General features: G+C 36.4%; 1 protein-coding gene across 10 annotated transcripts in view; it reads right to left on the minus strand.

Moving 5' to 3' along the window:
• NAALADL2 (N-acetylated alpha-linked acidic dipeptidase like 2) overlaps positions 1–24,671 on the minus strand; it is a 1,341,335-nt gene that overhangs the window by 676,281 nt on the left and 640,383 nt on the right. For all 10 annotated transcript variants that reach the window (XM_078432146.1, XM_078432147.1, XM_078432148.1 and 7 more), the window contains one exon: positions 19,984–20,485. In XM_078432146.1, the coding sequence (XP_078288272.1) occupies positions 19,984–20,477 (494 nt within the window). In that variant the 5' untranslated portion in view covers positions 20,478–20,485. The remainder of the gene's footprint in view (positions 1–19,983; positions 20,486–24,671) is intronic.

A 24,671-nucleotide genomic window follows, 5' to 3' on the forward strand; every position in this document is an offset into this window, starting at 1 on the left:
AAAAAAATAAAAACATCTATGATGGAGGTTGATTGAACAAAAAACCACAGTCACAACAAATGCGATGCAAAAACAAACAAACAAACAAACAAACAAACAAACAAAAAAACCCAAGTTTTTGTTTCCTGGTTTGCTAGGGCTCTGAGAGACCAGGCAAGTGCTCCTGTTAGGAGCCTAAACTCTGTATCTAGGAGTCAGTGTCAATTTTAAAAACTAAAGGAGAAATAGGTATTTCTTTCTGAAAATGTAATTCTACTATGTAATAGATATAATGACAAGTGTAAGTAGTTTGACAGATACAGATTTTACTATTTAGTTAATGACATTTTAACATATTTATTTTTCATTTAAAATCTAATTTATAGATAGATGCTTTAGGTTCAAAAATCCATCTTAGGGGCACCTGGGTGACTCCGTTCCTTAAGCGCTCAAGTCTTCATTTCTGCTCAGGTTATGATCTCACAGTCTGTGAGATCGAACCCTGTGCTGGGGTCTGGGCTGACAGTGCAGAGCATACTTGGGATTCCCACCCTCCTCTCTCCTGTCCCTCCCACGTGCACGCTTTCCTTCTCTCTCTCAAAACAAACTTAAAAAAAAAATCCATTTTAGTTTATCATAAAAATTTGGGAAGGAATACGGATCAGTTAAACATGTGAACTGTTAAAAGGAAAGTACAACTATGAAAAGTTTCTGATTTGAGTGGGTGGCCAGTACATGTTACTTTAGAAATTTTCTTTGCTTATATATCTTAATTGGTCTAAGCCTCTTGCCCCACAAAACAAGCACTACATAATGAATAACGACCCAATCTTTTCAAATTTTAGACATAATTTTTCCTTCTAAGAATTTCTAAATTCCACTGCATTACTGAGACATTCCAACCATGGCTAACGGGTGTAGGGTTTAGAGTGTATCCCAGAATGTGTATTTATTGCTAACACTCTGCCTTCTTGTTTTTAATTGCTACCTGGTGATTAGTAATGCCTCATTGGAAGATCATAAACCATAGCTAGCTTTTCAAGGCCTGAAATAACTCTAAGTAAAGGTATGACACTGGTATGTTCAGTATACATTTAGAAACTAAGTAAGTAATAAGGACAATGAAAAATAAATCAGTTCATTTCACTGTGGCCTAATAATATTTAGCCCATAGACCAAAAAAAATTTTCTATGTCTAAATCCTATTTGCAATTATTAGTATTTTTAGCCCTTCCAGACTGCCCTGGGGTTTTCTCAGGTTTGTTTTGACTTATCAAAGTTTATTTTTGCTATAAAGCTAAATTCAAATGTTGAAAAGAACTAATGCCACACCCATGTTATTTAATTTCCGTTAATGAGAATTCTTCTCTTTCTCTTGATGGCACTTTTATCTGTCTGTATTACTACAAATATGATAGCTGAATTCTATGATTGGGGCATATTACTCTCTTTATCCTTAAAGAAGACTTTAAACTCTCTGAAAGTAGACACCATACTGCATTCCTCTGAGAACACCACTCCCACTATCTACCTACTGCACGAAGCAGGTGTTTAATATGTTTAAGTAATTTACTAAGACCTGATAAATCTGAGCCAAAGATGAAACTTGACTCTACATGAGACTTTCTCTCCCATTTCTGGACACCTTTACTCAAAACAATCTTTCCAAGGATATGCATACGGCAAACAGCCTTGAAAGATATAGACAGTGTCTCCTCCACAGAAAAAAATGAGGTTTGTTTACAGACTTGAAAAAAAAGAAAAAAAAAAGAAAATACTGTCTCCCTTGAGAATATGCAGGTATAGTTACTGTCGGTATAAGAGATTTAGGATCCCTAAGTTCAAAGTTCCTCTTCTGTAATGTAACTACTACACACTCAGGTGTCAGCTAGGCCACCTTTCAATACCCTGTAGAAAGTGGGGCTCCAAGAATTCATGCAAACACGATGCTTGTGCTATACTAAACAATCTTCCGTCTTTGATTCAGGGCTCTCTGCAAGTGTCAAAGAAATTATGACACACTAACTTGTTAGTTTGATAGCTCAGTAAAATCTCAGACTTTTCACAGATATTAACAGATTCTTGGCAAGAAGAGCTGATATCGACGCTGCAGTCCTAAAGCCTGAGAATTTTAATCAAAATTGAACAGTAGATAAAAAATCAATTTTGTGTATTATGCCTCTTGTTTCAGCATTTGTCTTTGTGTGTACACCTTTCCACTGAGGCTCCCCCCACTCATATGCCATTGGCTGCACATGTGACAAATATTAAGTGTCTACTGTGAAAGTCATAGCTGTAACCATCTCTGCAAGGCCCTTCCTGTTCTCAGTCTCTCCCTGTCCCTAATCCATCCTTCAGAAAGCAATCTTCCTAGAAGGTACATATGGTCTTGGAATTCTCCTACCCTAAACCTGTTGATGATTTCTTATCATATCAAGAACTAACTTCTAACCATCAACTTTGCTCCAAAGACTTCCATGAAATTATCCTCACTTACCTTTCAAGACTTTACATTATGATTTAAGAAGAATGAACTACTTCTGTTCTGCCTACTGTTGTATTGTGTCATGATAGAGGAGTATGACTTTAAGTAAGGAGGTGGAGTTCTTCCTCAGTATGAGTTTAGACCTGAGATATTTAAGTGTATTTGTAAGGTACAATAAAAGTTTATTTTGTAGATATGATTGTGCATTTGGTACAAAAAAACAAGTATTATTTTGGCTGACATCAAAATTCTCAGAGAGAGAACTTTGTTTAGGAAAATATTTGAATATGGAAAGTGAGACAAATGACATGCCTTGGAAGACAACCACAAACAAACAAACAAACAACCCATAAACTTGCAAAGAGGAGAGTAAAGTTGAGAGGAAAGTGGGGTGAGGGAGAAAACTGTGTTATCCTAAGTTTAAGATATTGCTCACAATCATACAGGTTGATAGAATGGAGCTGGGATTTGATCCCAACCAGACCGATTTCAAATCAATTCTAAGTTCTTTGAGTTACTGTGATATACATTCCCTTGACTTCAAATCTTCAAAAGAACATGATGTGCCCATTACAGAAATGTAGTATTGGCACTGCAGGGGATAATGATATGTGTGCAATAACCCTAATTTACATTTCCCCAACTGCCTGACGAGAGGAGGCAGTGGCACTGAATCATGAGAAACAGGAGTCAAATGTTCCAGGAAGTGACCTGTGCTAAAGTTATCTGTGGACCACAGCAGAGTTGTAAGAACAGTTTCAGGAAGCTAATTCAGGAGCAGATGGAAACCAAGTGTTTATCATTTTACTTTCCCAAATATGCTATTGTAGCTGCCTACAAAGGATCATATGTTCATACCTAGATTACTACTAACTCACCACCTGAGTTCATAGTTAATGTCAACAATAGCTCTAGGGGCATATTCCTATTTCCCAGCATTCTGAGGAATTTCAGAAGCACTAGACATAAATATGTCTATGACAGAACTGTATTAAATAGTTTAATCTTCGGAAAAATAGTGTGTGACCTCTATCAAACATTGAGTGTGCAGTTTAGATATAGATTCTGGAAAGTCCTGGGCAACTTTCCAAGGTCAAGTGAGACCCAGAGTGGGTCTTGGTCCTCTGCTAAGTTTTGCAGCTTTCTCTGGATTCCTCTTCACATGCTTGCTTACTTCACTTACAAGACGTGGACTCAGGCAAATCATCACCTTCTTCCCAGGTCTTGTACAGAGCTCTCACAAGAGGCCTGAGAGGGCCTCTCAGATCTGAACAGTTGAGTAGCCATTTCTCTGAGGCTCTATTGTTGACTCCTTCTCCCATTAGCTTATGCTGTAGCACCTTTTCTTCCCTTCTAAGAATTTTCTAGACTCGATTCTTACAGTAGCATTGCCTTTATTTATTACTTTCTAACTCAGGTTTCTAATCCAGAAACCCTCTCTTAAATCACCAGGCAGAAGGAACACTTAATTCATTTTGTTGTGGATTGTCATTTTGTTTCTCTCACCCCAAATTGTTGTCTACCTTTCCTAATTTTTTAAATCATCTTGTGTAACTTTCACAGCCTTTTTCTCCAGGCAATTAGCAAATTATTTTCCAAATGACATTTCTCACAATGCTCAATATCTGTTCCCTGCTTACAGATTATTGTAGCAATGCTTATTATCCGTATTGTCTGTCATTCAATTTTCCCCTAGTTTCCCAGGGGAAAAAAAAGTTATTTCTGGAATGAAAATTACTAGCAGCAATCGCTATCTTCTCTACCTTTGTGATTGCCACACAGGTGCTGCTTCCTTAGAACACACGCTTTAAGCTTTCTCAAACCCTGCAGTCTCAACTTCTTCTCCACATTTCCTGCCAAAAGGGTAACTGAATAAGGCTATTGCAGAACATCTTCCAATCCCCTGTCTCTATCCATTGACAGGATGAAATTGCAGTATAAGTAGATGTTTTAAAAAATCCATGTGAGGGGAGCTTGGGTGGCTCAGGAATCCAACTTCGGCTCAGGCATCCAACTTCAGCTCAGGCCATGATGTCATGGCTAGTGACTTCAAGCCTCATGTCAGGCTCTGTGCTGACATCTCAGAGCCTGGAACCTGCTTCAGATTCTGTGTCTCCCTCTTTCTCTCCCCCTCCCTGCTTGGGCTCTGTCTCTATCTCTCTCCCTCTCTAAAAAATAAACATTTAAAAAAATTTAAAAATCCATGTGAATATATTTTTTTTTTTAATTTTTTTTTCAACGTTTTTTATTTATTTTTGGGACAGAGAGAGACAGAGCATGAACGGGGGAGGGGCAGAGAGAGAGGGAGACACAGAATCGGAAACAGGCTCCAGGCTCCGAGCCATCAGCCCAGAGCCTGACGCGGGGCTCGAACTCACGGACCGCGAGATCGTGACCTGGCTGAAGTCGGACGCTTAACCGACTGCGCCACCCAGGCGCCCCATAAAAATCCATGTGAATATTTTTAACTTTCAAGTCTGTAAAGCAACTCTTCTCACAAATATTGCCTGCAGTCTTGAAAAGTTAATGTGCATCACTGGGTGTCAGACCATACCTGCATATAATTAGCAAACCACAACTGTTTCAAAAGATTGCCACTGTTTAAACAAGAACTAAGAACTCAAGTATCCAAGATTAACATTTCATCCTTAGGATGGTTATTTCAGAATAAGACTGAGCTATACAAAAGATTTTTATCTTATTACTTATACCATACCAGTTCTGTAGGTAATGTGAAATTTATGAAAACAACAACAACAACAACAAAAAACTAGGCATGATGAGGCAATCTTCAGAAATGAGGCTACTTTGAAAAGGAAAGCAGAACTTTAAGTAAGTTTTTCTATCTTTAATAAGTTTAAAACGGGGCAGCCATGAAGTACAGGGTTTCTTATTTGTGAGTTAAATTCCATGTTAAATAGTGCAAATAAATAGAAATTCAAGAATGGTTAAAGCTCACCATCTCCTCCCACTGCTGCTTCCTGCTAACTCACTTTTAGAAGTGGGTTTGGTTTTTTGGTTTGTTTTTTGTTTTTTTTTTTGTTTTTGTTTGTGTGTGTTAAAATGTCTTTTGCATTTATTTCTTTAAATTCAAGTTAGTTAACATATAGTGTAGTATTGGTTTCTGGAGCAGAATTGAGTTTTGTTTGTTTTGTGTGTGTATGGTTTTGTTTTGGGTGTTGTTTCCCAAGATAGTGGCAACAGCACATATATTAGTAGGGAAAAAACTCTATGGCACTCCCCAGAGCAAGGAGGTGGGGCCCACTCTACTAACCAGCAGCTGAGCAATCCTACAGTTCCATGGGCAGCATGGCTTAGAGGTACAGAGGGAGTGGTCAATCCTTCTGGAATCCAGTAAGTGTCCCTTTGAAATTGAACTGAACGTTACATCCAAAAGTAGCCCCTAGAGACCTCTGCAAGTTAATGCAATCTCTTTCTCTCTTTCTTTCTCTATCTCTCCCGTCCCTCCCTCCCTTTCTATTTATCACAATGTGTGATTTTGTGTCACTATGCTTAGTTTTCATATACAAGTATATTCCCGTTGCTTCAATTTGGGCATGCCAGTGGGAATATAAATACCATAAATCCAGGTATCTTGAATGTTCTGTTCATTGCTTTGTCTCTAGCCCAGAACTCAGTAGGCCCACAATACATACTCATTAAATAAATACATACATACATGAATAAATGCACTGGTCGTAAATGGCCCCCTGGACACGTCTTGTGGTGGTAGGCTAAGGTGGTACTTTTTAAATGGAATATAAATTCAATTAGAAAGTTGAGATGTCTCCTTTCTCGGTAACACTGTACAGTTTCGATATTGCCCCTAACTCCCTAATAATTTTCTGTATAGCCAGTGAATGTGTTTATCTTTGTATTGGATTTTAATTACTTGGCTGAAATATAAGTTAAAATTTTAACCAGGAGAGAATGACCTTATAGGAATTTAGTTTCTCTACTTAACATAAGAAAGGCAGAAGGAAGGCTTTTGTCCTGATTCAGATCCAGCAATGGTTCACACAGCAAGATGCAAAAAAAATCTGCTAGGGTCTCAGCCAAGAGAAAAAAAGAAAAACAGTAACAACAACAACAACAACAACAACAACAACAACAACAACACATAGTAAACCACAAGAAGTAGCAGCCTATGAAAACCTAATACAATTTATCTTGGCTGTCCCACTGGACTAAAATAAACATTTTTATCCCTTTGCCTTTTGCCCATATGAAATAGTAAGATATATTTTGAAATATTCAGTTAAATTCCCGTACACCACTGAGACACCCCTAAGGCGGCTATAATAAGGGAATATCTGACGTTTCGTCGAATTACAAAAATTATCTGGCTAATAAATTAAAGCTCTTGAATCTATGTAGCAGCTTGAACTACAATATTGGTACAAGCTGATCTTACAAGTTGTTCCCTACAGAATAGTTAACATGATGAAACCAAGTGAAGAAATAGAAAACGCCCACACTTATTTTATTTTTATTGAAGGTAAAAACCACCTGCACACATTTCTGTTCAAAGAAAAATGTTCAGTTTCATTTTGTCCTCACAGATAGAAACATACTCCATAGAATGGGAACTACTCCTTTTGTTTCTTGTTCTATCGGAATTTGATTTGCATATTTTGGGACATGTTAAGGTGCTCTCTGTGATTTAGAGAGTTTATAAAAAGGTAATTTGATTTCAAATCATAGTTTCTTTCTTTATTTCTAATGCTGAAAAGCTGCATACCCTTCTGAGAAGTGAGCCATGAGGGGAAGACATTAGCTTGCCTTGTATTAGATAATAAAAAAGTTCCACAGGGGACGAGTTACATATTATGACATTGTGAATATAAGGCTCATTTGGATATAATTCATTACTACATCATGTTGCACAGGAAAGCAATTTTTAAGCAATAGAAGTGCACTTCATTTGTAAAGGACCCAGCTATAACACACAATCAGTTATTGAAGACAGAAACTGATTTCCCAAATCAGGCATATAAAATTTAATATATTTGCTCCAGTTATAATGAAAGGGAAGGAAACTTGAATGCCTTTTCTCTTCCCCCAGACAAGAATGACACTTTGTAAAATTTGGAAAGTGCATTTTTGCATGGGGAGTTGACTATATTTTTGATGCCACAAATGGAATGAAATTAAAACCTTCAATAAAATCTTTAATAAAATATTTGAAATACCTATTAGACATATGCAAGATCTGAAATGCATTAATGAAATAAGGAAAATGATGGACATTAACTGTTTTTGTTTTCATATCAGTGTCAATTTTCCATATTATTCAATTTAATCCTACAGGCTGACTAAATTATTCTGTAGAAAAAAACAAAACAAAACAGCCAAATTATATTGGTTTATTTAAGTTCCCTAAATCTATATGTATTATTACTTGGGATTCTCAAGAGAAAGCAAACCAGCAAAATGTACATATATTTAGAGAGAGATTTGTGTTTAAGAAATTGGTTTACACAATTGTGGAGACTAGACAAATCCAAAATCTGTGGGGCAGACCAAAAGGCTAGAGACCCAGGGAAGAGTTGCAATTCAAATTCAATGGCAATTTGTTAGTAGAATTCCCTCTTCTCTCTGAGACCGAAGTCTTTTTTTTTTTTTAATTTTTTTTAAGTTTATTTATTTTGAGAGACAGAGAGAGGGAGAGAGAAAATCCCAAGCAAGCTTTGCACTGTCAACACGACACCTGATGTAGGGCTTGAACTCAGGAACCATGGTATCATGACCTGAGCCAAAATCAAGAGTCAGATGCTTAACTGACTGAGCCACCCAGGTGCCCCCAAAGTCTTTTTCTATTCAGGCTTTAAGCTGACTGGATGAGGCCCACACATTAATTATGATAATGAAGGTCACCTGCTTTACCCAAAGTCTACTGATTTAAATGTTAATTTCATTTAAAAAACACCTTTGCAGGAATATCTAGAATAATGTTTGACCAAATATCCGTGCACTGTGGCCTAGCCAAGTTGACACATAAAATTAACCATTATACTGTAGTTATAACCATCTAAAATTTAGAAGATAAACTCATCTATCCATTCTGTGATAGTTTCCCAGGATAGAGGCAATGAGGAAGAAGTTTTTATCACCCCTTTCTATGTACCTGAATTACTAGCCAACTTTATTGCCAGCTAGAAACACCCATTTGACTTTTTTTTTTTTTAGTAGCTGTAATAAAGTACGTAATTTGATTTGGCAAACATGCATAAATCATCTATTTACACATATATTTTCATTTAAATTTCCCCTGTAACCACCATGATGAGATTACGGGATTAATACTTTTAGTCACAATTTTGAGCATTTTACTTAATTTCTAAAAGCACAGATTGAGATTTTCAAATTGCAAATCTCAATGGGCCATATCTGCCATTTGAATCTTGATTTCATTGACATTAAAAAGGAACATGAAAGAGAGAAGTATGTAATCAGTTCCCAACCTTTCCATGTTTAACTTACACTTCACTCTACTAAATGTGATCATTACCAACTTTTCTATCGCTAGAATGTCGGGAAGTCAAGTGAATCCACACAGGAAACTGACATACTTTATCCTCAAAGAAAAAGGTTTGTTTTTCCCTTGTACTACATCTGACTGATCTTGTTCCTTTTTTGGAATGAATAAGATCAAGAAGTGAACGGATGAAAAAGCATAGGATAGTCAATGCAGGAAAGACATAAGAAAGATGTGACAAGTCTTAAGGTTGAGACATTTTCAGGATAGAAAGCCAGTAAGCACAGATGACCTTGATATATCTGATGGAAATATTTCATTGACCATAGAACATAGACACTGCAAAAGAGTCCTTTCATTATGTAAAATATATTCCTCCCACTAAGAATGCCACAAAAATCAAATTAAAAAAACTCAAATTCCTGCATTTTGATCCTCAACAAATTTAACATAGCCCTAATGTTTATTGTGTTTTTTTTTTTCAAATTTTCATTTAAATTCTGGCTAGTTAACATGTAGTATAATACTGGCTTCAGGAGAAGAACTTAGTGATTCATCACTTACATGTAATACCCAGTTCTCAACACATAGTCCTGCCTGATGTTTTACCTCAGATAGATTCAGTAAAAAAGATTAAGAAAAGAACATGTGTTTACTATGAAGTTAAATAACTTAATCTTAGTACATAAATTTAAGGATAAAAAAATTGTGTATGCAGGGAGGTATAAGCTGGTCAGGGATGGGGAGCGAGGAGGGACAGAGAGGGCAAGACAGCAGGAAAGCAGAGAGACAGCAAGCCTTCTGGCAGGTCTGGCCCTAGACTAAGACAACCAACCCCTTCTTGGCAGGGCAGAAAAAGACCTGTGAAGGGATCTACTGTGTGTCTCCTAAAGCCTGCAATCATGGAAATAACTTTGTGACACTTGTACTTTCACTTCTTCTTGAAAGCAAAAGAATGTTCTCTACATTACACAGAATATCACTAAACAAATGTAGAGTGACTGTATATGCATTATGTATAGACATATATTATGTATATAGTCATATAAATGATTTTAATTTCAAATTCCAATCATGTAGAGGAATAACCAGAAGCATACGTACTTTTCCTAAAAACAAAACAAAAAAAAAAAAAAAAGAGAGAGAGAGAGAGAGAAAGAGAATTCACACGGAAGTGAAGACTTTATCAAGTAGGTCTAGGTATTCTGGGTTCATCCCCTGCCACAGTCAAGATTTACTGAGTATTTGTATGCTGTGGCTCAAGTACTGGGCCAGACTCATATAGCTCTTTCTTCACTACAAAGCTGAAAGTGATTCATGCCAACAAAAAGAAAAAAAAAACATGAAGCTCTACAAGTTGTAAGGAGAGATAGAATCAACTGGTAGGAGATGGAAAAGAACATTTTAAAGCAGCTGGCACCTGAGCCAGACCTCAAAGGATGCCTAGTATTTGAACAGGTCAGGACTGATAAGGTCATTGCAGACAAAAGCCACTCTGTCAATAATCTTTATTCATCCTATGGTGAGTGCTGCTCTTGCTCTGGTCAAATGGCTAAGGATTGTGAAGAGTATAAGCTTTCATTAGTCTGTTGATCTAGTCACTGAAGAGAATTAATGTCATTCAGCATAACACTGAGAAACTCCGAGTGAAGCAGCTCCTTTATCTAAAGTTGGGAGAAAGAAAATATTATGCATAATTAAATAAATCCTATACTATGTATTCTTTTGTGATTAAATTTAAGACAGTGTACATTTGTTATCTGGAGAGATCAATGATAGAATAGCTAATTACTTCCTTTAGGAACTGTCACTCTATTGCTATTAAATGCATTCTGCTATCATTTGCATAAATTGAATTACGTGCACTTTGGTTACACAATTACATGTTTTTCTCCAATTAAAATATCAGTTGCTATATTACCTTCTTAATTTCTCCCAGCTTTCCTACTCTCATTCTAATACTGAAATTTATGAAGAACAATATATATATATATATATATATATAGACGGAGACCAAAAATAATAATAATAATAATACACAACAGAGAAGGACAGACAGATGGATGGAAATTACAGCAGGGGACTAGAGAACAGTTATTGACAGCATCACCATCATCAAGCCTTACACTTGTACCAAAAAAAAAAAAAAAAAAAAAAAAAAAAAAAAAAAAAAAAAGCATGCCAGCAAAAGATAGAGTCCTGTAGCATCAGAGGAAAGAGAAATCACAGATTTAAAGGAGTCTTTTAATGCTCTGAAAACCATAAAACAGTCTGCAGGACTCCACAGCCAGCTTTCTTTAGGTGAGGAATACCTTGACTCCTTCATCTAAGACGAAGGGAATGTGTAAACATCATCTTTTTTGAACAGAAAACCAGAACATTCATACATTCTTTGGTAAAGGGACTGTAGCATTCTTTCCAACGTTTTTTTTTTGTTTTTTTTTTTTTTTTTTTTTTTATTTTTGGGACAGAGAGAGACAGAGCATGAACGGGGGAGGGGCAGAGAGAGAGGGAGACACAGAATCGGAAACAGGCTCCAGGCTCCGAGCCATCAGCCCAGAGCCTGACGCGGGGCTCGAACTCACGGACCGCGAGATCGTGACCTGGCTGAAGTCGGACGCTTAACCGACTGCGCCACCCAGGCGCCCCAGGGACTGTAGCATTCTTAAACGAAAGGAAGGAATCATGGGTGATACATGTGGAAAAGGAAGGACCACAAAATGAAGACACACTGTGAGCACAGAAAAGACAATAATACTGTAACGAGTGAACAAATCTAATGTCTGGATTAAAAGAAAGGGACAGAGAAGCAACACATTCTGTTTACTATCTTAAGTCAAGGGATGGTAGGTGAAGGCAGGTGAACAAAGATTTGGGTGGAAGAATGAATTACAGATTTTATTTCTAGATGGGTTGAACTGAGATCTTTCTCCTTGCAGGTGATCAACTTCATATAAGAAGGTATCATAAAAATATAGCAGATGCTAGCAAGTAGGGTTCTAAGATTTTGGACTTCTTGGCAGTAGAGGGTAGCTATGAATCCAGGCTTCTTGCTGCAGTTAGTTGGCCTGATAAAAGTATGAACTTCCCCTTTCCAGGAGAAATTCATCCGTGCAATTTAAATGAAACTAATTCTTATGATGTAACCCAGTATAGGGGTAACATAGGATAAGAATGATAAATCCTCTTATGCACCTCTGATCAATGAATAAGGGCTGCCAAGAGTGTTGGGTTGAGGAGGACTCTGCAGCAAGGTCTGAACACAATGAAAAACAGAGTTATGACTGCCATGGACACAGAAGGGGCAGACAACAGGAAGTGGCAGTATGCATGTAGCGAATCTGCCATTCTTGTAGTTCAGTGCCATTAAAGCCCAGTAACAGTACTAAATAGTATCAATGGCAAAGACTAATTGGTAATATGAAATGTTCTACGCAAGTTACATGTATGACTAACTACACTACCATTGCCAAAGGCACTGAAGGACGAAGGAGAAGGAAGGAAAAGGAAGAAAGAAGGAGGAGGAGAAGAAGCAATAGCAGCAGATGATTTTTAAGAGTTTATTTCAGAAGAGAAAACTAGCCTCGGGAATCCATTTCGATTTATTGTATCAAAAGTTAATTACCAAAATACAAAGTATATGAGCCAATATTGAAAACTACCTAGGTTTTCAGAGCAGGTCTTGTTTATCAAGATACTGCTGAAGAAAATTTACATTTCCTAAACTTTTTGAAGAGTTAATTACCATTTAAAAAAAATACAGTGTTTTACTAATGCTTGTAAAGATCGTTTCACAGCGTAACTGTAACTGAACTCAGGCTTAATTACTTGCACCAAGCCAGACAGTGATGAAAAATACTGCTGCTGTCCAAATAATGCAGACATTTAAAAATAAATAAATCCTAGAGAGCTCATTGTTCATTTTATTTTGTTAACAAATGTGTCTACTAAAGAAAATTCAGGAAAATGGGGTACCATACATAAAGTAATAGACTCCCTTACTATTATTATACTACTTTAGTTTCTCAACTTATAAAGGCCATGGGAGAAAGAGCCTATAAAAGCCAAGCAGGCTCTCAGTTGTCAATGAAGAGCCCCGTGCAGGACTCACACCCACAAACTGTGAGATTGTGATCTGAGCTTTTTAAATGCTTTAAAAAGTAGTTTATACATGTAAAAAGAAAGGCAAATGGGCAATTAAGATATAAAAAGTTTGTCAACATTATTTTTTGCCCTATTAAAACAAATAAAAAATAATGAGGACCTGGAAGTCTGGCAGCTCTGAAAAGCAATTTGGTAAGACAAAGCACATAACTAAACAAATTTAAACTCCCTGAATCTGTGATTTGCTTCCAGAAACCTATTAGAAAAGAATAATTAAAGAAGCAAAGACTTATGTACAAGAAGGTTTGTAGAGACAACCTAATAAATGTCCATTTATAAGAAATAGGTTCAATAAATTCATGACATCTATCTAATGGAATACCAGGAGTATTTTAGTATAATGATTTAAGTCTATATTTATTGGCTTGAAAATGGTTTTAATATATTGTAGGCAGAAAATTTTAAAACAGATACTGAAGGAATAGACGTGGTATAATACAGTTTTGCTTACTGATAAGAAAAGATAGAAAGAAAATGATGAGAAAGGGTGATAGCATTATGGGTGGTTGTTACTTTATTAATTCTAAGTTTCTGTGTATATTTTACTTGTAAATAAGAAAATAACAACAATGTTCTTTCGATATACAAATGAAAAAAAAATAGATACTATGTTAGCCATAATTAAGATACAACCCATTTTGGGGGCACCTGGGTGGCTTGGTGTGTTAGGCATCTGACTTCAGCCTCAGGTCATGACCTCAAGATCTGTGGGTTCGAGCCCTGTGTCAGGCTCTGTGCTGACAGCTCAGAGCCTGGAACCTGCTTCAGATTCTGTGTCTCCTTGTCTCCTCTGCCCTTCCCCTGCTCATGCTCTGTCTTTCTCTCGCTCTGTCACTCAAAAATAAAAAAAACATTAAAAAAAAGGCACACCCATGTTTTCCTTCTCACCATTTCACAGTCAAAACATTCCTGCATTCAAAAATATACTTAACCTCATTAGTTCATCCATTTCAAATTATATTATTATAATAATATATTTGGTAACTAAATTTGGAAGTTTTTAACATACTTTACTCTGTTCAGCAATGTGCTTATGATCTTTTTTATAAGTTTATTTATTTATTTTGAGAGAGCAGGAAGGGCAGAGAGAGAGAGAGAGAGAGAGAGAGAGAATCCCAAGCAGGTTCTAGGTTGTCAATGAAGAGCCCAGTGCAGGACTCAAACCCACAAACTGTGAGATCGTGATCTGAGCCAAAATCAAGAGTCAGATGCTTAACCGGCCTAACCACCCAGGCACCCAACCCTGTCCTTATGAGCTTTAGTGCATGTACACACACACACACACACACACACACACACACACACACACACAGAGGTCATTCATTCAACAATATATATAATAAAGACTCAGTGACTTCATTATATAATAAACATAAAACACTATACCTGTCACACTGAAGCTTCTTCTAAGTTAAAGAGTTCTCACAACAGCCCTAGGTAAACATGTTTTATACAAGGTGACCAGCATCCCAACTGGCCAAAGCTAGACCAGGAAAAAACACAATACAGAGTCACAAATGCCTCTGGCCCTCAAAATAATGCCTCTGGCCTATTCTGTGGAATAGGAATGATGGAATCAATCATAAACTGGGGAATATAGCAGTTGGTATTGGGAGAAGAAACAAACAAACAAACAAAAAGTAGTAAAGATTGAAAGGGAGTTAAGTCACTTTGGTGTTTCAACACTTCAGTGACTATCAGAGAAATATGGCTATTGAGGTCCATGGAACTGAATGGACCCAGATTCTATATCAATAAGGCCTGATCAAATGAATCATTCCTATTCATAGATTATTTTGTAGGCCCACCCTCCTGTTTTGATGTTTCCAGTAAACTTGCATATCTAAGTAGTTACTGTTCCAAAACACCAAAATCATAAATAAAACAAGTTTTAATGGCTTATTTGGATTCTGACCCATCGGAACATATCTGCTATGTATCTGAATATACCCTGTCGGCTTACACAGAAGATATGTGGAAGAAGTAAACCAATTACGTAAAGAAGTGAAGGCATTTCAAATAGCAACAAGTTAAGCATAGACAGAAGTGACTGAGATAATCACATTAGATTAATACACACAGACACACACAGACACACACATTTATACATACACTAACATGGTCTTCATGCTCCTATGCTAATCTTGACCATGTCTACAAATGTGATCAAGTGTAACTAAACTTCTGCTTGCTTTTCTTTTGTTTGGTCAACATATAAAGTACTTGCTTTAAGTTAACATATTATGTGGGTTTTATTATGGGGTAATTAGATTCTTCAACTGGGATATATAGTCAGTATGTCTATCAGAGATTCTCTACGAATCACCACATTCAAATATGTACTTTTCTAAAATACTGAACATAACCTTTATATTGAACAATGTTTTAATTCAGGGAATGGAATCATAAAGTACTTTTATTCTATTTACATTTACTCATTGAGGCTAGATTTTTTTCTATTCTTAGATATAAATTCCACTAATTCTTGTGACTGTTATGTGACCTGAGTTCTTCTAGTGAGTAATTAAAATGTTCAGTGTCATTTAATAGTCAGAACTTTGAACTTTTCCCCACCTTTGACCATCTTTAAGTTGGGAACCCTGAAGTCAAAGTAGGGAGAGTAGTCAGCTCCTTTGCTTTGTGTGTCTATACCTTCAGGGCTGAAACAGAGCAAGTAAGACTAGGTAAAGTGGGAGCAAATGGTTCTCACTTGATAGATACTCTTATGAACTGGCATGGCACTTCCTGAATCTAGCTTGACTTGTCAGGTGAATTTTCCTTTTGTGCTGCTTTGTGGGTTCTTTGGAGATCCATTCATCCCACAAGTGGGGACTTCTCACCTTCCTTTGATGTGAGTAATACATTCTCCTCCAGCTCAAATGCTTACTTCTTCCACAGACCCGTATCTCTAGCTCTGTCTCTGATAAGTTCTTTTCAGCCATCAAGGAAGCTTTATTGGAGAAGATCTGTAAGACTCCCTCCAACCCCCACTCCATTTGGGCTACTGTAACAAAATATTACAGACTTTTGGTTGGCTTATAAACATTTCTCATCGTTCTGGAGAATGGGAAGTCTATCACAGCACTGGCAGATTCATTGTGGTGGCTGATAAGAGCCCTCTTCCTGGTTCATAAAGAATGCCTTCTCACTATGTCCTCACATGATAAAAGGACTAGCAAGCTCTGTGGGGCCTCCTTTTGTAAGACTGCCAGTCCTATTTGTGAGAAATACACCTTTGTGACCTAACCACCTCCCAGAGGCCCCATCTCCTAATACGATCATATTGATCACCGGGATTGCAATATATAAATGGGAGGGAGGCATGACACAATCCTAATAATCCTCTCTCTCTCTCTTTCATTCATATTCATATCCTGTCTGTCTGGATATAGTCCATAGAAGCAAAGTTTGTCATAGGCCACCCAAAACCTCTTCTTTTGTACTTTTATCTGCAACTAAACCAATCCATCTCTTATAACTTAGACTTCTCAAGTGGAAATCAGGCAGTCTCTGTGAGGCAGCTATCAAGTTCTTCCAAGTAGTTCTATTAAACCCTTTTTTCATTGGACTTGAGGCTTCATCTTTGGGAAGAAATTGGGACTTAAAACCACCACTAGCAGCAATCTCAAAAAAAAACTCCTTTTTATCGGTTCTTTTATTTCTTTTAAAACTGGGTGCTCATCTCAGAGTTTTATGCTATTCTCCCCTTCAAGTTCTGCATGCTGTCCTAGTTAGATATGCACTATCAATTGTCTTTAAGCCTCAGCTGGAACTGAGATATCAACACTGTACTTTAACATTTTTACAGTATCTGGTTTTGATACGAGTTGTCACTTTTTTTTCTTTAAATCAGAAGATAGCAGATCCTCTGAGTAACTTTAATATTATAAAATATAAAATATTTTATAATGTAAGTAGGTATTATATTAATATTTTGAATATAATCATCATATGAAAAATAAAAATGGTAAGTCAAATGACTTTCAAAATACATAGTATAATTGACCGGTTATATATAGATCACTTACTTACTTACCAGTTATATGTAGATCACTCACTTACTTAGGCACTCATTTCCTTAGAAAAATACTTATTCAATATTTACTAGACAATAGGAGTCTAATGTTGGACAAAGCAAATTTAGTCCATTCCCTCATGAGGTCTGCATTCTAATCTATTATAAAAAGAATATCTTTTCTTTGCACAACCTTTGGATGTTTGGCAAGAACTGTCCTAGTCTTAGAGTATATGAAAGGATGGAGAACCAGTAGAGAAGAAAGAAAGTAACTAATGAACAAAACAGTGAGCCAATAAGAGCCCAAAAGTAAGCATAAATTGATGAAAAGTAGCCGTAGGTATCTGTGATATATAGAGTTAATGCTAAGATGACTTAGTAAACATAGAAACTCATAGTAGGGCATTTGGTTACCATGACTATTAGGGAAGAGGTTGTCTTTGGATGAGATGTTATTTGTAAAAAGTTACTGTAAACATATTTGTATGAAGATATTTATTGAAGAAAAATCTCTTATCTCAATAAAGAAAAAAATGTGTCTATTTGATGTAGTACAATTGGGAATATGTGTTCAACCACTGGATGCTGCCTGGCAATATAATTGTTAGTGATTATATTTTTGTAGCTAGCTTTGAAATATATATTTTATGGATTTTCAAGTTTTAGAGGAGAATATATGCTTTACTGTCACACAACTCCTATTCTGAGGAAAATAATGAATACTTTTATTTAATTATACATTTACAATTTTAGAACCAGCTGCCTATTTGCAAAAAGGACATTAAGTCAGCTTTTAAAGATATCTACGATGCTGAAAAAAATAATAATTAGAATAAGTAAGGCAAAGAAAGCCAGAGAAAGGAAATAAATATGTAGGCTAGTTAGTACACAAAAAAATGCATGCCATAAAATTCCTTATGATTTCAATACAAATAGGACTCTGAACTTACTATAAAGGCCAAAGGAAAGAGGGAAGAAGCTAGGTTATGAGATTTATTGTGTTAATCATAAGTTAAAAACTAAGCAGTTGATCAGGAAAACATAATAATTATTAGTATTAACAAAAAATTTAACCCATGGATTCTTTTCCAGAGGACACTTTTGCAAAAGAATGTCCACAATGAAGATACAATTGACACAGTTTCATAGAGTTCTGTTTTCCTTCTTCCTCCCAACCTCTGCTTTCGGTGGTTGTTTTTTTTGTTTTTTGTTTTTTGTTTTTGTTTTTTTTAATAACAGCCCTGTGTCAGTTAGATCTATCTTTGACAGGCCCCTTGCATTCTCCCTCCTCCAGGGAGCTGAACCCTTCAGAATGACTTCCCAGGCTCGGAGTCTGCAGTATCCCGGCTGGGTTCAGTCAATGGGACAACTAGTAGGATACTGAAAAACAGGAGAAAGGGAGAAGCTGCCATACTTCTTACTTTCTCTCTGCCTTCAGTAGCTGAGGCTACATCTCCACCCCCCTGCACGTGTATATATGGAAAGTTCCAGCTTCCACCAAGTTATCCCAGGTCCCTCTGTCCCTGCAGCTTAGGTTTAGTAATGGCTTCTTTTCTTTGGGCTGCCCCACTGTCCCAGCTGCCTTCTCAGATTTTATCACTGATGGAGTAATTTCTCTACTTTCAATGCCCTCTGCTTTCAATATTCAGAGAGTTATCTGTTGTCTGTTTGATCCTGACTGATAGAATCACCCACTATAAGTTAATGACATATCTTTCAGGTCAATTCTACGTAAACAATTTTACACTGAGCGATACCATGGAAAGTCTGCATATTACATGCTTAGGCAACAATGAACAGCAGGTGCAGAAGGGTATAGGAAACAAACTGCCATTAGGCATTCAGATACGATTTTTAGGAAGAGAATAATAATTCGCCAATACCAACACACAAGACATTTCAGCACATAGATACCATGATGCACCTTCAGTGGGTATGCTCCCGAGGAGCTCCCTAGAAATGCACAGATGCCAACATCTTGTCTGTAATGAGTCAATGTAACCCAGAAAGAATATCCTGGGCAAGTAGCACCCTCTCTCTCATCTACCTATAAACAACATATAGGATTCACTTAGGACTGTCTTTTCTTGGCAAATAGGGAAGATATATGGGAGAGCTAACATTCCAGGTCTTCATTTCACTAAAAATGTAAACTAGCAAACCCTTTACGAGTCAACATATATGCTAATAATATAGCAACCGTTTCAAGATACCCATTAATTATAAGACAACAGTGAAACTTTTCCCAAGAACTCAGAATTAATGCTAGATAAAGAATATTTTCTTATCATTTAACTTAAAAATCAACACATTCTGGCTAGAAAGGTCATGTGCTAGAAAGTAGAGACAGATGAATTTTTAGAATTGCCTTATATATGGAACCCAAAGGTTTTCAATAAAAAATGTGCTAAGAAATCCGGGAATGCAAGAAACCAAATACTATCGGTGCTTGTCTTAGCTCTTAACCATAAGAGATAGTTACTTCAGCCCATAAAAAGAGGTTTATTTCATTCTGGAGTCATTAGAAATTTCAATCATATGGCTAATACCCTAGTTTTTATTACACATATATCCAATTGTGTTTACACCCTAATTTGGCCTACCTGGGCTGTCCAAGAGGGAGAATATGCAATGACTGGAGTCTTTCAGTCTCCACAGTAGTTATGATTCTTATTATCAATTAATACAACAGCATCATAAATTTGAAACGTGCATCCTCTCTGTGAAGGGTGTGCTGCCAAGTTTTGCTGCTTGGCTTGCAGGACTAACCTTAAACTATGGCAAAACCACCAATTCAAACTCCCTGTGAGACATGTTTCTCAGGAAATGCATCCCACCAGCACCAATTTCTTCTCCACGTACCTGAAAGACTTCTTAATATCTTCTGCTTGGATTGTCTTGAGAATCTCTTGGTATAAGTGAAGATCAAGCGTTCCTGAAGTTGTAGCATTTGAAGGACAATTTTTATGTGCATAATAGCCTATCAAAATCCCCAAAATAAATAAAACGGTGGCTGTGCAAAGTATTTTTAAAAGGCGGCAAAAATTGCAGGGGTTGCTCTTTGGTGCAGATCTTGTATAACGGGTTACATAGTCAGACTCTTCTTGAAGTCTCTGAAACCTTCCTTTGGGTGAAGTTGCTGGTTGAATGGAATCAAGATTGAGGTCTGCAGTCTCTGGATTCTCCAGGTTCTGATTCTCAGCACTATCTAGCTGGAACTGGTCAAAACCAGGCTCCTCCAGCTCCTTTTCCATGTCCCACTCTAAGTCAAGGGCAGTGGCTTGAAGGTCATCATTGTCTAAATACTGTGAATGTCCTGGAGCTCTTTGATCTGCATTGACCTTCTGATAAGCCATCTTTTTACCTGTGAAAATAAGAGAAGTATATTTTCTTAAAATAAACTGTGAAACTGAATATGGAAAACCTCATTTAAAATGGAGGTGGGGGGACCAGCAGATTACAGATCCCAACAGGAAGAGGCACGCCTTGCATTCCCAATTGGAAGAAGCCTATTTTACTACCCTACAAGGAAAGGAAAAGTTTCTCCCTGCTCAGCAACAAGCTCAGCAAATAACAAAATCCAATTCAGCTAATGAGAAACCATTAACACCCTGCACACTCACTTTCTTTCAATGGACTTTTCCTTCAAAGCAGCCCCTCCAAATTTCCTCCTTTTCTCAATAAACAGTCCTCTCCTTTGATCTCCAGGCTTGCCTATGGTTTGCCATAGTTTGCAGGTCCTGAATTGCAATTTCTCTGCTATTCCAGAATAAAGCCATTTTGCTGGTAAAATAACTGGCTGTTTACTTTTAAGGTTGACAAAACAAACAATGAAGAAAATCTCCAAGGTAAAAAGAAAAGACAACAGCAATCATATTAGGTTGCTAAATAAAATTTTACTGATAAAATTTTAGTGAATATAATCATGGGAAATATACTGCCCCTATAGAAAAATCACATATTAGTTAATTATGTAATCTTCTGTTTTTCTGTTGATGTTTATTATAGGAAGAGGAGACAAATGAAACTTTGAGAAAACATAAAATACACACACACACACACACAATTATTCCTTTGAAGTTCAGGAGAATAAAAAGATCACAAATGTACAAGTGCATTGAGGATAAAATATTATCATGGAGGAAAAATTTAAGCTTACACATTGTCAAAATCACTTTTAAGAAAAACTAAGGGCAGAAGCAGTAAAGCTGTGGTTTAGTAGTAAGTTAAGGAAGGAAGGAAGGAAGGAAGGAAGGAAGGAAGGAAGGAAGGAAGGAGAAAGAAAGAAAGGAAAGAAAGAAAGAAAGAAACAAACAAACAAACAAACAAACAAACAAAAGAAAGACAAGAAAGACCCTGGGATGATTTTTAGTATCAGAACTATTTTCAAAAAGAGATCAGGATACAATAGAAACAGAAACTAAATGGAGTGATAATGTTATTGAAATACAAGAAACAAAATATAATATGTTACATAGTCACAAATTATCAAAAGGACTGGAAACTCTAAGGCCACCCCAGAAGACCAAATGTTTCCGTGGAATTAGTAACAGGAATTGGCCTGTATCACTGAACTTTAAATAAAAGTCTGGGATGGCATCTTTCCAAAAAGGGAAGCCTTTTGCCAGCTAGGAGAGTTTGGTTTCATAACCTTGCTACAGGAGTGGCAGATGGAGATTTTCTCCCCTACACAGTTTTGGATGACAGTTTGTTATATCCTGCAGAGTGGTATTAGGCTAACTGGGCTAATTAACTACAAGTGGTCTTCTGTCTGTATTCAGTAACCCACTGGTGTATTATGGTTGCAGATTAGGAGTATTTATACTTAAATTTTCTGTGTATTAGATTTGTCATCTCAGCTGGATTCTAAGGTCCCTCACTATGTTTTATGATTTTTCTATGTGCCCCACTGTGGTGGGAGAAGAATAGAGCTCAATGGACAACTGATCAGCTAATTGCCTTAGGTCCAGTGGTTAACAAGTAAACTCTAATAGGAAGATACAGGGACTTCATGGAAGGGAGTGGCATTCTACACAGAATTATGGGTATATGCAGCTCTAATCCTGTCTGGCAGAGATCCATATTAATTAAAATGTTCTGATTTTTTAAAGAGAGTTCAAATATAATTAAATATTAATCTTACAAAATAAAAATCGTAATTCTGACTAGATTTCTCATCTGCTACCTTATAATCTAGGATTCAGTCTTACCCATTGTTGACTCCATAACAATAAGTAATGCATGTCAGGTACTGGGACAGGCAGTGAAAACAAAGATAAATGGGTCCTTAATCCTCAAAGAAGGAACAGTTCAATCAGAGATAAATGCATGAACAAACCTGTAAGTTGAATAAAAAATGTAGAGTGCAAAGGAGACTCAGGGAATATGGGAAAGGCTTCCCTAAGAAAGTGATCTCTGAGATATTTCCGGCAAGAGAGGAAGAGCTAACTAGGGCTGACCAGGGGTGTGAAAGGATGACATTCAGGCAGGCAAAATTTACAAACATGCAGAGGAATAAGAATGCATGGTGCATGGGCCATTTGGAAAATGCAAAACTACCAGTATTCTAGTACAAGGAAGGAGCACATGGGCTGGAGATTCAGAGAAAAAGCTAGGAAAGCATATTTGTGGGTAAAAGGCTTAACTTCTGTTTAACTCATGGTCTTCATCTGTGAAATGGGCATGATAATAATATAAACTTCATAGTGTTGTAATTAGGATTAAGACAGGGCACCTACAACATCCAATGAGTGTTGCATAGTCTCTATGGGTTAGAAGGGACATTTCTGGTAGTAGAGGAGAGAGGACCGGGGAAGACTGATGGAGGAAATGAAATGAGTTAAGTAACACATGAGAAATTATAAGGGTAAGATGTTGTGGAGAAGGGGAAGTTACATTATATTCACACACATGTACACTCACATATAAAATATGCTAGTTGTGATTTGCTTGTTTCCATTTAGTTCATATGTAAGACAAAAAAGAAAAAAAAAGCACTACATGACATAACAACTGTTATCATGAAGGTCTTTATTTAGTACCATGTATTACAATAGGCTCAGGAATAATTCTGCACTTTCCCCAACCCCTTTCCTTCCGTCTCCCTCCCTCCCTTTCACTTAGCCTGGTTTCCAAAATGAGAAAGCACAACAATTGAATTTTATCCTTGCTCATACCAAGACAAGCAAAAAAAAAAAAAAAAAAAAAAAGCAATGGTTGGAGTTAATGATAATTATTCATATAAGTTAGGAGAGCGTTGGTAAAGTGGTAGAGGAAGACTCCAAATCACACTTGGTTAAAAAAATTTTTTTTTAAGGTAAAAGAAAATCCAGGAGGATAGGAAAAACTTGAAGGTAATAGAACTAAAGGCTTTCTAAAATCCATAATTCTAAATTCTCTCTGAATGCAGAAGAGGAAACTGAGGTCCAGGATTGAATAATTCTTTAGACTGAGAAAAGTGATGCTTGGGTACATTTTTCTTAAGGTGATTTGTGGTTTTATAAAAATATGAGATTAATAATTTATTAGCAGTAAATTAATGTTAAATACCCCACAATTTAAATTATTTTAACATACAATTTAAAATACTGAAATTTCGTAACACTAGTCATTTTTTTTTCTTTTTTAGCTTATACATCAATAAATCCTTGCTATCTTGAAATGATATTATGATATTTATTTCTTTAAGTGTTCCGTTCATGCATTATTGATTAATTTACTTAGACACTGCCCCATTGTGGTTCTTTAGACTTCCCTGTCTCTCATTTTAATGAATCAGAGTCTCTCTCTTTAAAGATTGTTTCAAAAATTGAATTGTAGGACATGTCTTATGCTCAGGAAAGACGTAGCACACAGGAGTTACTATGGAAATGTGCGATCTCTAATTATGACCTCTAATACAAACATTCAAAGTCATTTCCACACAAATCATTGAAAAATCAACTGCAGCGATGAGGGAGAGTTTTCATCTCTAGCCTGACAGTAGGCATTCCATCACAAGTACATCAGCAATTTAACGCTTTTCAAACATCAGACAGAGCCATCAATTAGAATGTAATGCAGATACAGATATTAAGTCCTCACCATGATGGATATCTGCCCAACACCCTTACTACCACTTTTGAACTCATTACACATTTATAAACTTACCCTAAATTCTATCTTCCAGGAGAGCAGTAACTGGGTCAAAGGTAAATGGAATCATTCAACGTAACAAATTCCTAAATACTTCAAGAAAACTTCCAAGGAAATAAGTATGGGCAAATGAACATACACAGTGAAGCATTTAAACCATTTACATTTGGTAAAATAAGTTACATATATATTCTATACATGTTCTGTACATTTTATATATATTTAGAAATCGATTTCTTTAAAATTATCTTGCCTCAAGGAAAATCGTATAGCTTTTTGCAAAACTATAAATCTCTGCACTGATAGTTCTGTTTCACTTAATCTATCTAAAATAAACTCCTTAAAAATAAAACAGAGTACCACTAAATAAAACTGATCATATATTCAATTTTGAGTCAGCACAAATTATTTTATTC

Source organism: Panthera onca, chromosome C2 (assembly GCF_046562875.1).
Source record: "Panthera onca isolate mPanOnc1 chromosome C2, mPanOnc1 haplotype 2, whole genome shotgun sequence".
NCBI classification, from domain to species: Eukaryota; Metazoa; Chordata; class Mammalia; order Carnivora; family Felidae; genus Panthera; species Panthera onca.